Consider the following 16,707-nt stretch of genomic DNA (forward strand, 5'->3'; position numbering starts at 1 on the left):
CAAATGGCCTCCTTCTGTGCCATTAAGATTTTGTGATTCTGTTTCCTTCCCTAAACATCATTGGTAAACCAGTATCTTCCAACAATCCGACATAGTTTGTAGGTGAACTCGTGAGATGCTTCTGACAATGTGGTTCTCTATTGTTAGTCCTAATTACTGTGCTGTCACTAGAGCTTTTACCTTCATCTATCGGCAGATGGGTGCCTGTCCAATCCATGCTTTGCTGGGGTAGAGTGCAGCAGCTCTCCGGACGGCTCTTGGGCTTGTGGCCCATGTCCTTCAGGTTATCGAGGCAACGGCACATTCTGCGAGGACATCAATGAGGTATGAGAACATTGAGGAGTTGGTAGCTCGGCAGTTTGGATTCTAAACATGGTGGCCAAAGATCCCTTGTCAACCTATTGACTTTGCCCTTCTGTTTGCCAGTGTGAAGAGGTCTCTGATGTCTGCCACCAAGTGAATGGAGTTCAGAGATGTGTCAACACTGAGCCTGGGTTCCACTGTCTGCCCTGCCCACCACGCTATCGAGGGAACCAACCCTTTGGTCTGGGAATTGAAGCAGCCAAGACAGACAAGCAGGTAAGGAGTACATAAAATGAGCCTGTTAAAGATGAAGTTTAATCTTCAGTTTTACTGTTGGGTAGATTAATATGGCCTAGAAACTGGATCGGTTTTTCAGGCAACTAGACAGCCTACCAAGTTCTTGAAATGGAGGGCAGGATGTATGTGCCTAAAACCAACTGGATGCAGATTTCCCATCATATTGGGCCTGGACAAACGAGCTGTGCAGTTAATGGGCCTAATGCCTGAGTGAGGTTTCCTCCCCGAGGTTGGTAGCTGACATATGGACACTGCAACAGCCCCTTTCCAAGTGCCTGAATTTCTGGGTCTATGTTTCTAACATCATCCGCCAGCATTCTGTGTAGTAAATGGAGCTCAGGCAGTTGAGTGACCAATCGGTTTTTGGGTTCAAAACAAGTATAGATTTACTGATCCTCAATCTGGATAAAATTAGCACTAACATCTTAAAATGTGCTAAATACAGAGACGTTCAGGGCCTTAGTGATGTTTATCTTACCAGTGCAATATCAACAGTGGAAACATAAACCCATGCTCAATGGGCTGGATTTTATGTGCCTCCGCTGGATGTGCTTTTGGAATTTTCTCCCTAAACCTCTATGCCTCATGATTCTCCACTCCTTTTAATATGGTCCTTAAATCCTACCTCTTTGACCAAGTGTTTGGTCACCGGTCCTACTATCTCCTTACATGGCTGTCCTTCAGAGAAGGAAGCGGAGGCATTGGAGAGACTGCAGAAAAGATTCATGCGAATGGTTCCAGGGACGAGGAACTTCAGTTATGAAGATAGATTGGAGAAGTTAGGACTGTTTTCAGTGGAGAAGAGAAGGTTGAGAGGAGATTTGATGAAGGTATTCAAAATGTTGAGGGTTCTGGACAGGGCAGATAGGGAGAAACTGTTCCCACTTGTGAAAGGACCAAGAATGAGAGGACACAGATTTAAGGTAATTAGTAGAGGAGGAAAAGATGAAATGAGGAGAAACGTTTTCATGCAGCGAGTGGTTAGCGTCTGGAATGCACTGCCTGAGAGTATGGTGGAGGCAGGTTCAGCTGAAACATTCAAAAGGGAATTAGATTGTTATCTGAAAAGGAAGAATACGCAGAGTTACGGGGAGAAGACGGGGGAATGCCACTAGGTGAGTTGCTCATTCGGAGAGCCAGTGCAGACACGGTGGGCCGAATGGCCTTCTTCTGAGCCGTAACAGTTCTATGATTCTGTCAATTTTCACCTGCCATTGCTCTTGTGAAAGGCCTTGAGGAAGGTTTATTACCTTAAAGGCTCTATGCAGCAAGTTGTTGCTATTATTCGTGACTCTGCACCGTTTGTCCCTGCAGGTGTGCGAGCCCCATAACCCGTGTAAAGATGGGTCACACAACTGCCACAAGTACGCCAGATGTATCTTTGTGAGCCTCTTCAGTGACCCTGTATACAAGTGCGATTGCCGGATAGGTTACGCCGGGGACGGCATTGTTTGTGGAGAAGATTCTGACTTGGACGGCTGGCCCAATGAACAGCTGGCCTGCACGGCCAACGCCACTTACCACTGTAAGAAGGTAAGGAAAAGGAACATGGGTAACCCAGGGCATTCAGAGCTTGAGAAAAAGATGTCAATAAACATGCAGGGTGGGCCTCTCATGAATTTCAGAACAGATAAGCGCGTGGTCGTGCATTTTGGAAGGAAGAATAAAGAAGCCCCCCCTACTGCAAGGGTAACAAGAGTCGAATTGGGGTAGAGGACAAAAGGATCTAGGGGTATAGATGCACAAATCATTAAAAGTAGCGAAACAGATTAAAAAGGTCACAAAAATGCAAACAAAACTCCGGGGTCCATTTCTAGGGGGAGAGAGAATTGAAAAGCAAAGAAGTTATGCTGGACTTATATAGAACTTTGGTTAGACCATACTTGGAGTTCTGCGCTCAGTTCTGGGCTCCATATGACATATAGAGGCACTGGAGAATGTGCAAAAATAATTTGCAAGCATGATACCAGAACTGAGAGGTTACAACTGTCAGGAAAAAGTGAACAGGCTAGGGCTCCTTTCTCTAGAAAACAGAAAGCTGAGGGATAGCCTAACAGATGACCTTTAAATTATGAAGTGGTTTGATAGGGTAGATATGGAGATCTTTCCATTTATGGGGGAGATCAAATATAAATATAAGTGTAAGATAGTCACAAGTAAATCCAATAAGTAATTCAAGAGAAATTTCTTTATCCACAGGGTACCACAAGGAACAGCTGAGGGGAATAGAATAGGTGCATTTAAGGAGAAGGAATAAGACTTGAGGGAGAAAGGAATAGAAGAACATGTTGATAAGTTTAGATGAAGATAGTTGGGAGGATAAAGACCAGCATAGACCAGTTGGGTCAAATGGTGTCCACCCACGCTGCAAGTTTTGTGATGGTCCATTAAAATGGCAGTCAAAGAAATTACACATGAGTGTATTAGGAGATCGTGAGTATTCAAACAGCCTAATCCCAAGGTAATTGTGGCCAGCAATGGGATGCTGTACACATTACACAATCCGTGTAGTACTTGGTGTGTTTTTTGGAATTATACTCATAGATTAAGCTCGGGGTAAGACATTAACTACAAGACACCCCAACTTGGCAATGAACACTCTTCATTGATGCACGCAATCCTGACCCAATTGTACGTGGTGGAAGCCTAAAGGTCATTAATATTTTTTTAAAAAATCATTCAACTAAGTTGTTTCTAGAGAAAAAGAAAATGTGCCCGGAGCTTGAGAAGTAAAGAGAAAATCTGCAATCCTTTTGTTATCATGGAGAGGTCTAAATATGTTCCTAATTTGAATGGAGAGTTTTGACCTCAGTCACATCACTGGAGAATCTCACAGTCGGCTCACAAATCTTCCCCCAGGCAGTAATCTTACACCCAGCAGTAACATCAGAAAAAGCAAAGCTTATGCGCAAGCATTAAAAAAAAATTCCCCACTAGATTTTTCACCTGTTAATAATTATTCTCTCTCTCTCTTGCTTTCTCCCTCTATCTCTCTTACTCTGTTTCTCTATCGCTTGCCCGCTATCTCCCTCACTTTATCTATCTTTCTCTCTCTTATCACCTTTTTCTCTCTCTTACTCATTTTCCAACTCTCCCTCCTTCTCTCTCCCATTATCTCTTAGTCTCCCCCTCCCTCTCTCATATCCTCTTTCTTTGCTTATCTCTTTCACTCTTTCTCACTTCCTTGCTCCCTCTATCTGTCTCTATATCTCTCACTGTCTCTTTCCCTCCATTTCTTACTTTCTCTATCATCCCTCTAGCTGGCTCATTTGCGCTCTCTATCTTTCTTTATATCTCTCACTGACTCCCTCTCCCTCCATCTCTCACCTTCTCTCTCTCTCTATTGATCTATTTCTCTCGCAAGCCTTGAATTTATTCAAGCAAGTTTAGCTCCCCCACTTTACTAAAATGAGAAGTTAATGCCGGTGATGTTGCATTCTGAATGTTTATGAAATTATGTATGTTCCTCTCTTTTAAGCGACATTGCACACTGACAGTGACCTCTACCTTGTAGATGTTCACTGTTAATATCTACGAGGGGGTTTAAAGCAGATGTCAAGTTCCAACTCAGGCATCAGAACAATGACCTCCTAAATTTCTATGAATGCTGCCGTAAACATTTCTCCAGTTTAAAAAATAAAATCAGGCCATTAAATGCTGGGATCCATGAAGCTGTCGGATTGTTGTAAAACCCCAACTGGTTCACTAGTGTCCTTCAGGGAAGGAAGTCTGCCAACCCTATCTGGTCTGGCCTAAATGTGACTCCAGGCCCACAGCAATGTGGTTGACTCTTAACTGCCACTCAGTTGTATCCAGGCCAACCACAGATGGGCAATAAATGCCCTGTCTTGCCAGTGATGTTCACGTTCCCAACAGTGAATTTTTTTAAAAAATGCTTTGTCAATGGCTCTCAGTCGACTGCCTCATGCTAATGGGTTTTATGACAATTGTTACTATACAGCACTAAGCTTTGAACTTTAACATACTGGAGTCTGATGAGTGTCGTGAGTAGAAGCTATCATATTTCGTTGATGGAGGAACAGAATCAGCTCTGCTGCCAGATTGATAGACTGTCACATTTGAGGAAGGTAGGATGTCCGTGGATTGTATCAAAGCTGAGATCCGGAGGGCCATGGTTGTGTATTGAAACTAAAGCCTCCTCAAGTCATAACAGCAAGCACAGCAGATAATGGCAGCAATCATCATCCATTAAAATGTCACCAGTGCTGGAAAAGCTCCCTGAAGTAGGCCAGACTTATGAAGAAAACTCTTAGTGGAAGGTTCCCAAGGCAATTTCTTTCTCTTTGAGCTTTCCAGAACATTTCGGGCAAATCAGAAAACAGGCCTGCAGAACTTCATGACTTGAACAGTTCACAATGAGACAACATTTGGGCTATTTCCCAACTGTTGGTTGAAAACAAATCTGGCCTTCCTCACACACCCATTTTGTCTGTGAATACAGTCACGGTGCTTGGCATCCTAGTAGCTGTTCTTTTTTTCACCTCGTAAACAGGATAACTGCCCTCACCTGCCCAATTCTGGACAAGAGGACTTTGACAAGGATGGAGAGGGTGACGCTTGCGATAAAGATGATGACAACGACGGCATAAATGACGAGAGGGTGAGTCCCGGAACCTTCTTTTTGCTTCCCCCAACCACCAAAAATGTAATTGTGACATGTCTGCCAATGTCTTTAAATCCACGAGGATAAAATGGGGACCATCTCTCCATCCTTTTTTCTTCCAGGACAATTGCCCTCTGCTCTACAACCCCCGGCAGTTTGATTATGACAAGGATGAAGTGGGTGACCGCTGTGACAACTGTCCCTACGACCACAACCCGTCACAGATCGACACAGATGGAGATGGCGAAGGCGATGCCTGCTCAGTTGACATTGATGGAGACGGTGAGTGCGGTGGCAGAGTAACGTGCCAACTCTCTCAGAGCTGGGTCGCACCTCAGTTTGGTGCATGCGTGCGGGTTCTAGAGGTGTCACTGGGTGTTGGAGTGAAAGTAAATCTGACCCAGGCAATTGATAACAGAACTGAAAGGTTATAACTATCAGGAAGGAATGGGGCCCTTGCTCTAGAACAGGGAAGGTCAGTCAGTGACTTGATAAAGGTTTTTAAGATTATGGAAGAGTTGGACAGGGTAGACAGAGAGAAGGTGTGACAGAGATTAAAACTAGGGGCCATAAATGATGAGATAGTCTCTGCTAAACATAACAAGGAATTCAGGAGCAACACCTTTACCCAGAGAATGGGGAGAATGTGGAACTCACTAACAAGGGAGTAGCTGAGGTGATTAGCATGGATGCATTTAAGGGGAAGCTAGATAAGTACATGAGGGAGAGAGGAATAGAAGGATATACATATATGGCTATTTGAAGTAGGGTGGGAGGAGGCTTGTGTGGAGCATAAACACTGGCATGGACCAGTTGGGCTGAATAGCCAGCGTCTGTGCTGTAAGTTCTACATATTTCTGTTTAGTGCTCAGCACAGTGAGGGATGGAGAATGAAGTGTGTTCCCATTTGGGACTGCGTGTCAAGATTTGGCACTCTCTGGTCAGAGAGAGAGCACAAACAAATGCTCTCAGCACCATATCCCGATAATGTGCCAGATCTCCTTGCTCAGCAGGGTACTCTTTCTGTTCCCATCCTCTTGACTAATTCTTCATCACATCAAGAGTGATCATCATTTGGAATGGATCTCCAGGTGGATTCGTGCATTTGTTAACCCTGGAAATATTTGTGCAGAGTGGGAGGTTGATGGGGATCTTACAGAATTGATGTGCTGTGGATAGACCAATCAGCTGCACCCAATCTGTGACCTGAAGCTGATTTAACCTTTATGTTGAGCTGCAGTGTGCTGTCATTGTTATCCTAATAATCTTGTTCCGATGTCAACAGATATCTTGAATGAGAGTGACAACTGTCCTTATGTTTACAACACTGACCAGAGAGATACCGATCAGGATGGGGTCGGAGACATGTGTGACAACTGCCCCCTTATGCATAACCCTGACCAAGTAAGAAAGAACATTTGCTGCTGCTGTAGTACCGAGAATGAGAGGGCAGGATTTTCGGGCTGGCGGGTGGCCACGATCGGCGGGCCTGGGAACAGCCAGGAAATGGCCCATTGCCTGGGAACACTGCCTGCCATCAGCCTCCACCCGCCATTTCATGCTGGCTAGCCAATTAACGGCCAGCCAGCATCAAAGGTGCACTGACCAGTCCCAGGGCTGCTGGGGTGGAGGCAGGAGGGCAGCATGGGCACTGGGGACTGCCCAAAGAAAGCTTCCTGAAGGCAGAGAACTGCCCCAGGGAGCCGAAGAATTTAAATTCAATTAAAACAGATTTTAAAATCTGTTTAAAAAAAAAAATGCCCACGCATCAGAATCAGTCACCTAAACATATGGATGCTGAAATGTGCGTCCGAACATTTTTAACCTTTTTTAAATTAATCTCGGAAGCTTCACCTCACCCTTGGGTGAGGTTTCCTGAAAAATGCAAAGGCCGCCTGGCCGATTCGCCTGCCCGTCAACCAATGAGGTTTGTCGGGCAGCGAAAAACCCTAGTTAATTGCGCGTTTAATGGGCTTAATTGCCCTCTTAATTGTCAGCAGGCGGGCTGCCGATTATCGCGCGCACCCGCCAACCGAAATATCGTGCAAGCGCACGATGAGGTTGGGACACTCACCCAATGTCATCGCGCGCTATTTTACGCTTGAGCGTGTCGGGCGCGCGCACGCATGCTGAGCGAAAAGTTTTGGCCATAGTGTAATACATCGGTGGTGTAATGGGCATTGGTAGTGTAATGCACATTGGTAGTGTAATGGGTATCAACAGTGTGATGGGCATTGGCTGTGTAATGGGCATTGATGGTGTAGTGGACATTGGCTGTGTAATGGACATTGGTGGTATAATGGACATTGGCAGTGAGATGGGCATCAACAGACACCACTACATCCTCAGTGCAAACAGAGGTGGGCAACAAAAACTGACATACCAGCAATGGCCACATCTCAAGGACAAGTAAAAATCTGTCTTACAGCTAAAACTGTAACATTCATCAGACCAGCTGAGATTACATGATAGCTGTAGCTCAGTTGATGGCACTCTCGTCTCTGAGTCAGAACGTCATGGGTTTGTAATCTTACTCCAAAGCACAATAATGTAGGCTGACAGTCCCATGCAGTTAGGGAGTGCTGCACTGTCAGAGGTGCTGTCTTATTGAACGAGTCATTAAACAGAGTCCCTGCCTTCCGTCTCAGCTGGATGTAAAAGATCTGTTGGCCAATATTTTGAAGAAGAGCAGGGGAGCTTTCCTGGCTAATATTTATCCCTCAGTCAATACCACTGATGCAGAATACTTTATCATTATCACATTGCTGTTGTGGGAGCTTGCTATGCACAAACTTCTGCGTTGACCACGCTTTAAATGTGCTTAATTACTTATAATAAAGTGTCTAGGGATGTCCTGGGGTTGTGAAAGGTGCTATATAAATGCAAGTCTTTTTATGTAATAAAGGTTACTCATGTAATATTGTCCTGCAGGAAGACTCTGACTCTGACCTGGTGGGTGATCAGTGTGATGACAATCAGGATATCGATGAAGATGGGCACCAAAACAACCTGGATAACTGCCCGTACGTCGCCAATTCCAACCAGGCCGATCATGACAAGGATGGAAGAGGAGATGCCTGCGACCCTGACGATGACGATGATGGGATCCCCGACGGGAGGGATAACTGCCGTCTTGTCCCCAACCCTGACCAAATCGACTCTGATGGTAAGAGTTTCTCTTTATTGGCCTGTTGACAGACCAGATAACAGTCTCAGGAATGGTGACGGCGGATGACAATCAACATGCCAACACTAAGGGGAGGATTTTCCCCTCGGCGATTTGGGGGGGCGGAGCCTGCTCGCTGACAGGAAAATGACACGGGATGACATCGCGGTCCATTTAAATATTGAGGAAGGCGGGTGGACAGCGAAATCAGCTGTCCGCCCGCCGACCTTTCAATGGCCAATTGAAGCCAGTGACAGGATCATTAAGATAATTAAAGACCCTACCAGTCCAACCTTAAGGCTGGCGGGCAGGCCAGGAGCCCCAGCGGGCTTCTGATAATACATGAAACCTCATCCACTGGCGGGATGAGGTTTCATGTCCGTTTTTAAAAACTTTTAAAAAGTTTATGTCCTTTTTATTAACATTTCCCATCTCGTGTGACATTGTCACATGAGGGGGACATGTTAATAACTTTTATATTTTTCTATTTTTAATGTTTTTGACACTGTCAGTGATCTCCCTGAGACAGCACCTAGTCTCAGGAAGCAGTGCGCTCAGCGCACTTTGACAGATGGGGAATCCCTCCACCCTCCGCCCCCCGCCCCTGGACAGGAAGCCTGTCGGGCAGGCCGCTGGGTGGGCCTTCATTGGCCCGCCCACTCAAAATGGCAGCGGGCCCCATTTTGCCGGCAGAGTTCGGCTGCCCACCCATCGAGGTAAAAATTCTGGCCTATGACAGGGGTATCCTACTGGTTGGCGGCCAAAGCAGCTGCCTGTTTCAGGCAGTAGGGTCCTTTAAATATGTAAATCAGGATCCCACGCCGTATGGGGAGACGGTGGTGTCATGGTCAAGTCACTCGACTAATAACCTAGTGACGCAAGCTAATGCTGTGGGACACAGGTTTAAATCCCGCCATGGTAGCAGGTGGAATTTAAATTCAATTAATAAATCTGGGATATAATGTTTGTTGTTTAAAAACCGATCTGGTTTAAGGAAGGAAACCTGCCGTCCCTACCCAGTCTGGCCTACACCTGACTCCAGCAATGTGGTTGACTTTTAACTGCCCTCTGAAATGGCCTAGCAAGCCACTCAGTTCAAGGGCAAATTAGAGTTGGACAACAAACGCTGGCCTTGCCACTGATGCTCACATCCCATGAAAGAATAAAGAAAAAAAAATGCAAGCACTGAAATAAGCTTCTAAATACTCAGTGTCTGGGCCCAGGTGTGAGGTTTGGCCATGTAATGAAAGCATGTTGGAAGTGAGTAAAATAACTAAAGATCACAGCTTTGAAGGAGGCCATTCAGCCCATTGTCCCTGTGCTGCTCTTTGACAGAGCTATCCAATTAGCCACTCATTTGTCCTTTTCCCAGAGCCCGGCAAAATTTTCCTCATCAGGAATTTATCCAATTCCTTGTTGAAAGTTACTATTGAATCTGCTTCCGCCACCCTTTGAGGATTATAACATCCCAGATTAGAACATTCCAGATTTATAATTCCCTCTGTTAAAAAAATTCTCTTTACCTCACCTCCGGTTCTTTACTCGATGACTTTAAATCCGTGTTCTCTGGTGACTGGCCCTCCTGCCAGTGAAAACAGTACCTCCCTATTTCCTCTGACAAAACTCCCCATTTGTCCTGAATCCCTCCATGGATTACCAGTGGGCGAATCACAGGAAGCATTTTCCCGGCTACCCCACCCTCTGCAAAACCAACTGCAGGTGCGGAGCAGGACAGGGAGCAAATTCAGAAAGCTGCGCATCACATCAGCTCCCTGACACATTTCCACCGCCGAGCAATCTTGCCAGTGCCAGGGTCACCGTGACCCCAGATATCCACCTGGCCGAGGCAAGTAGATAATTAATGGCCCATTTTGTGGCCGGTCGAGGACACCGCTGGGATCTTTGGCTCGTCCTCTGAGTCAGCTGGCCAGCGGCATCTCGGAGGTGCCCTCCCGGCGGCCCTCTGATTGGGCCCCGCGCCGCGGGAACTGGACTCTCATCCTTAATTGGATGGCAAATGTGGAGAGGCCTGTTAATTAGCCACCTCCCGGAGATTCCACACACCTCTGACTCATGCAGCTTGGTACTCAGGAATAATCCTGACAGGAGCCTAAAGATAGCAAGAAAGTTCAGCCCAATGTTTTCTAATATGTCCAAAACACATAATGGACATTCATTCCCCTGCGCCATTTTGAAGCCTTTGACCTTTGACTACTCTTTCTCAACTGGTTGGACTGGGCTCCAGGAATTAACCGCTTTTAAATGCTCCTGGCAGGTGATGGCAGAGGGGACGCATGTAAGGACGACTTCGACAACGACAGCATCCCAGATATTTACGATGTGTGCCCTGAGAACAACGCCATCAGCAAGACTGACCTGAGGAAATTCCAGATGGTCCACCTAGATCCAAAGGGAACAACGCAGATTGATCCTAACTGGGTAGTGCGTAACCAGGGCAAGGAGCTGTTGCAGACAGCCAATTCTGACCCTGGTCTAGCTGTTGGTAAGCAATAATGAGGAGCCAGTCTGAGGTGTTTCAGGTGCCTGTTCCCTGCTTGAGGCCTACTTGGAGTCTAATTCACCTTATACATGCCAATGTGGTTGGCCAACACATTTTGGGTGGAATGTTGTGTAGTATGAGTCATGTCAGGATCATGGAGGCCTCGGAACTCATAGCAATTAACTGTGCTTCTAATGATGCTGTTGCCGTGCCTGAGCAATGCACCAATCGCTCAGTAACCATTAGCAACAGGCACGGAAGGAGAGGCCTAGTGTAAATTTTTCTTCTGGGCAGCCTTGGTTTTATCCTATGACCCTTTGCTCCCTCCTACACCCTCGTGAGCTGCTCTCCTAATGCAGCTAGAGCCTTTAAGGGGATCTTAATTTCCTGGGGCTGTGTCCATTTCCTAACCACCCCACACACCTAGCACCCCCCCGCACCCAAAAGTATTTTCTAGTTTAAGCTGTGCTGAGCTGTAAACACATTTTTAATATTATAATGAGCCACCCTTGTGTTTTGGGATGTGGTTAGTATCTTCAGACCAATGACCTCCCAATGCAGCACAACCTGGATGGCGTTACTGAGCTCAGTCTGAGTGCTCACTGATATGGATCAGGAACTCAATGACAGAACGCTGAGTGAAAATCCTGGAACACTCCCCTCAACCCATCCACCTCCAACTCTCCCCACTCCCCAAATGCCTAACGACACTGTGGGAGCACCTTCACTGCATGTACTGCAACGGTTCAAAAAGACCTCACACCACCACCTTCTCAAGGGATGAGCAATCAATGCCAGCCTTGCCACATCTCGAGAATGAGCAAAAGTGTCAGGCATCACCCATTTGAAACAAATGTACTGAAATGATCTATTCTGCCTCTTGAGTTGCGATTGAGAGGAAACATCTCCCTTGATAATCCGCAGGCTTCGATGAGTTCAATGCTATTGACTTCAGTGGCACCTTCTACGTCAACACAGACCGCGATGATGATTACGCCGGCTTCGTCTTTGGCTACCAATCCAGCAGCCGGTTTTACGTGGTGATGTGGAAGCAGGTCACCCAGACCTACTGGGAGGAGAAGCCCTCCAGAGCTCACGGTTACGCTGGCGTTTCCCTTAAGGTGGTGAACTCCACCACAGGCCGGGGAGAGCACCTGCGGAATGCACTCTGGCACACCGGGAACACCCCCGGACAGGTAAGCACTGCCCAGCTACAACGATCTGTCTGTGACCTTCAAAATCTTTGCGTCTGTTTATTCACCAGCTCTGCATGGGCAAAGGATTAAGTTGCACAGAATATACGGCACAGAAATAGGCCATTGGGCCCAATACATCATCTATGCTGGTGTTAATGCTCCAAATGAGCTTCCTCTCGCCTTACATCATCCGATCCTATCAGCATATCCTTCTGTTCTTTTCCTTTAAAGGCATCGGTGCTAATCACCTAAACTACTCCCTGTGTTTGAGAGTTATACATTCTCACCACACTGGGAAACATGCTGTTTCCCCTGAATTCCCCGTTGGATTTAATATCTATTTATGGCCCTTAGTGTTAGATTTCCCCATAAGTGAAAACATCCACACCTACCCTATTGAACTTATTACCAAGTCATCCATCAGCCTTAGTTTTACTGGAGAAAGTGAGTACAGGGGTGGCCGGGGTGGGGGGAGAGAGAGTGCAGCACAGATTCATAGACCGCACAGACGGAGATCATTTGGCCCATCACATTTGTGCTGGCTCTCTGTAAGAGCTAATCCCACTTCCCCGCCTTTTCCCTATAGCCCTACATTTTTTTTTCTCTTCAGGTGTTTAACCAATTCCCTTTTGAAAGCCACAATTGAATCTGCCTCCACCACACTCTCAGGCATTCCAGATCCTAAACACTCACTGCACAAAAGTCTCCTCCTCATATTCCAGTAGCTTCTTTTTCCAATCACCTTAAATTAGTGTCTTCTGGTTCTCAACCCTTCCACCGATAGGAACAGTTTCTCCCTATCTACTCTCTCTAGAAGCCCCTGTGATTTTGAACACCTCCATTAAATCACCTCTCAACCTGCTCTTCTGTAAGGAGAACAGCCCCACTTTCTCCAATCAATCCACGTAACTGAAGTTTCTCATTCCTGTAGCCAATGTGATAAATCCTTTCTGTACCCTCTGTAAAGCTCCCACATCCTTCCTAAAATGTGGTCCCCAGAATTGGCCACAATACTCGAGTTGAGGCTGAACCAGTGTTTTACAAAGGTTCGCAATAACTACCTTGCTTTTTCACCGATGCCTCTGTTTATAAAACCCAGGATCCTGTATGCCTGTTACCTGCTTTCTCAGTCTGCCCTGCTACCTTCAATGATCTCTGCACAAATTCCCCCCCCAGGTCTCTCTGTTCCTGTGCCCCCTTTAGAATTGTACCCTTTATTTTATATATTGTCTCTCCTCGTTCTTCTTACCAAAATGTATCACTTCACACTTCTTTGCATTAAATTTCATCTTCAACGTGTCCACCCAGCCTGTCTATGTTCTCCTGAAGCCCATCACTATCCTCCTCACAGTTCACAATACACCCAACTTTTGCATCATCTGCAGATTTTGAAATTGTGCCCTGTACACCCAAGCCTAGGTCATTAATATAGGTCAAGAAAAGCAGTGGTCATAGTACTGACCCTTGGGGAAACTACTGTATACCTTCCTCCAGTACGATAAGCGGCCATTCACCACTACTCTCTGCTTCCTGTCACTCAGCCAACTTCGTATCCATGGGCTCCAATCTCTTTTGGAAGTCCATTTATACCACATCAACTTCATTACCCGCATCAACCCTCTCTGTTACCTTACAAAAAACTCTAGCAAGTTAGCGAAACATAATTTACCTTTAATAAATCTGTGTTGGCCTTCCTTAATTAATCCACACTAAAAAGGGTTAAATTATGAGAACAGGTTGCTTAGAATAGGCTTGAATTCCCTTGAGTCTAGAAAGTTAAGGGGAGGTCTGAATGAGGTGTTTAATTTTAAAACTGAGATTACTAGATTTTTGTTAGTTGAGGGTTATGGAACCAAGGCGAGCAAATGGATTTCAGGGGTAGAATTTTTAGCTTGGTAGGTGGGCATGCACCCAACCCAACCAAGCGTAAAATGACGCACGATGATGTCAGGCGATGAGGTCATCACGCACTTGCGCAATATTTCGGTCGGTGGGCGTGCTGCCATTAAGGCCATTAAAAAGTTAATCGGGAGAAATTTTTCACTGCCTGTCCGACCTTACAGTTGGCGGGCATGCTCGGCCAACGTCAATGCGCATCATTTCACACTCGAGCCGGTCGGGCACGCGACCACCCTCCAAATGAAAATTTCTGCCCCTCATGTAACGCTGTGTCAAATTCATCTTTGATAACGCTTCTGTGAAGCATCTTGGGGATGGTTTACTGTGTTAACAGCACCACGTAGATACAAGTTATTTGCTTGGGCACATGTAGATACACAAAAAGGTGTTTGTGCATGCAAGCATTTTGTTTTAATACCGCAATCTAAAAAGAAAAATAGCCTTTTTTAATAATGAACAAAGTTAATGATGGGCCATTGCCCGCAGAGCGAGTACATGAGGTAACTGCGGGTAGAATTAATTGGTATAACATTCTGAACAAGCACACGGCCAGTCACTGAATAGAACTTTCCTACGTTGTAATTTAAAACCACGCTGACTGTAAGGGCACAGTTCCATGGTTGCAATTTATTCCGAGGATATAGCCAACACCAGCAAAGCAGCCCATACGGTACAGAGGGATCTGGGTGCCCTGGTTCATGAATCACAAAAAGTTACTATGCAGGTATAGCAAGTGATTAGGAAGGCAAGTGGAATGCTGGTTCTCATTGCAAGGGGAATGGAATATAAAAGTAGGGAAATGCTGTGTTTATTTCTGGTTGCTGTGAGGGTCAACCACAGAATGTGGGTCTGAGGCCAACTCTTTAGCCAGACTGGCTAAGGAGGGGTCAGTTCCCTCAACAACTTGGATTTTTATGACAAGCCAGCAGATGTCATGACCTTTCATCTGGTGCCAACCCACAAATTACCACATACTAAACGCACCATCACACATTGGCATCAGGGTGAGATTTGAACTCATGACATCTGGGTTCCCATAAATGCTGGGCTAGCATAGCCTACTTTCAACCCACACTTAGCAGGAGTAGCCTCCCCCTCAGTCACCCCACATCAGGGATATATTGTGCCAGTAGTGTTGGAGAGCAAGTGGGTGTGGTTGCATATCAGATGTGGACAGGGTAGGATTGTCTGTGATTGATTTTTGTTCAGTAATGTTATTATAGGACAGGGAACCAAGGCAGGTAAATAAAGATACAGATCAGCCATGATCTAAACAATGGCGAAGAAATGAAATATGTGTTAACTTCAAAGAAAGTGAACCTGAATCTTAGGAAAAGAATGCTGAGGGTACTACATTTTGTCATCTCTGTTATGCCTCAGAGTCACGGACAACAAACAGAGAGATTGTTGATAAACCAAATGTATTTGGGATGTGGACATATAGGAGGGTGTTCCACATATCCTACATAGAGAGAAAGACTAATGAGGAAGTGTTGGAAATGGCTGGAGAAAAGGGGAAATGAGTCTTGTAGGTTTTTATATACAGAGTACTTTAATTTATCTTAATTCTTAATTATTCAATTATCTGACTTCAAATTAATCCAATAAAATCCAATAAGTGTTTTGGGTCGACCGTAAGGTGAGAAGGACTCTCGAATAGCAAATTAAAAGAGAGAGTTTATTTTCAAAGGAGAAAGTATATTTAAAAACACAAAATAGACTTTACAGCTACAAATAATTGATCAGGGTCGTTGAAGAGTAAGGTTGTCCTCTAGTTCCATCATTGACAGCAATTTTTTTCAAATTCTGCCTCAGGAGCATCCGGTATGCGACTAGCTAGCAAAGGTGTAATTCAAAGCCTTTATTTTTATCCCCTAAATTATCAATACCTCATCTCAGACCATGATTGGTTTGTTTTAATTGGACAAAAGCAAAATACTGCGGATGCTGGGAATCTGAAATAAAAACAAAAATTGCTGGAAAAACTCAACAGGTCTGACAGCATCTGTGAAGAGAAAGACAGAGTTAACGTTTCAAGTCCGTATGACTCTTCATCATTCATACGGACTCAAAACATTAAATCTGTCTTTCTCTCCACAGATGCTGTCAAACCTGCTGAGTTTTTCAAGCAACTTTTGCTTTTGTTTTAATTGGAGTTTGACTACCTATGTACATTGTCTCTTGAAAGGACAATGTTTCTTTCACAGTGTCTTTTGTTACCTGACTTTGCACAATTGTCTCTTGTCCGTTTGGTCAAGGTTTATGCGCTTAGCACAAAATGTCAGATTTGATGTGCATCCAAAGCAGAAATCTTACAGCCCTGTTTAAAAGCTTTTAAATCTAGCCTTCTAAATCTAACAACTTGATTAATTACCATTTCTTCAGTTACAACTTAATTGAGGTATATTATTTGGTTATCATCTGTTTCTGGCTGGTTCTCAATTACATAACCCTAATTAATACATGTGAGTGTTTATAAAATATAGACACAAAATGACTTTGATTTCCAGTGTTAGCACAAAATGGCGTTTTGACCTTGTTAGCTTATCACAAAGAATATAAGACGAAATTAATATAAAAATAGTCAAGTTACACTAAAATCTACTACCCAGGCCTACTTACACTGCATCAATATTTTGGTCACACTGTTAGACCAGATGATAGACAGAGACAGTTATTGGAGAAGAAAATCGAAGTTAAACATAGGAGGGGGAAGCAGAGG

At 45.0% G+C, this 16,707-nt stretch overlaps 1 protein-coding gene across 1 annotated transcript in view; it reads left to right on the forward strand.

Annotated features, from left to right (window-relative positions):
- Positions 1–16,707, forward strand: part of thbs2a (thrombospondin 2a) — a 63,296-nt gene that overhangs the window by 37,073 nt on the left and 9,516 nt on the right. Inside the window, exons 11-19 of the mRNA XM_078557449.1 lie at positions 197–324; positions 427–579; positions 1,915–2,133; positions 5,114–5,221; positions 5,347–5,506; positions 6,510–6,628; positions 8,156–8,390; positions 10,666–10,893; positions 11,815–12,086. Coding sequence (XP_078413575.1) covers positions 197–324; positions 427–579; positions 1,915–2,133; positions 5,114–5,221; positions 5,347–5,506; positions 6,510–6,628; positions 8,156–8,390; positions 10,666–10,893; positions 11,815–12,086 — 1,622 coding nt within the window. The remainder of the gene's footprint in view (positions 1–196; positions 325–426; positions 580–1,914; positions 2,134–5,113; positions 5,222–5,346; positions 5,507–6,509; positions 6,629–8,155; positions 8,391–10,665; positions 10,894–11,814; positions 12,087–16,707) is intronic.

Source organism: Cetorhinus maximus, chromosome 14 (genome assembly GCF_964194155.1).
Source record: "Cetorhinus maximus chromosome 14, sCetMax3.hap1.1, whole genome shotgun sequence".
Classification (NCBI taxonomy): Eukaryota; Metazoa; Chordata; class Chondrichthyes; order Lamniformes; family Cetorhinidae; genus Cetorhinus; species Cetorhinus maximus.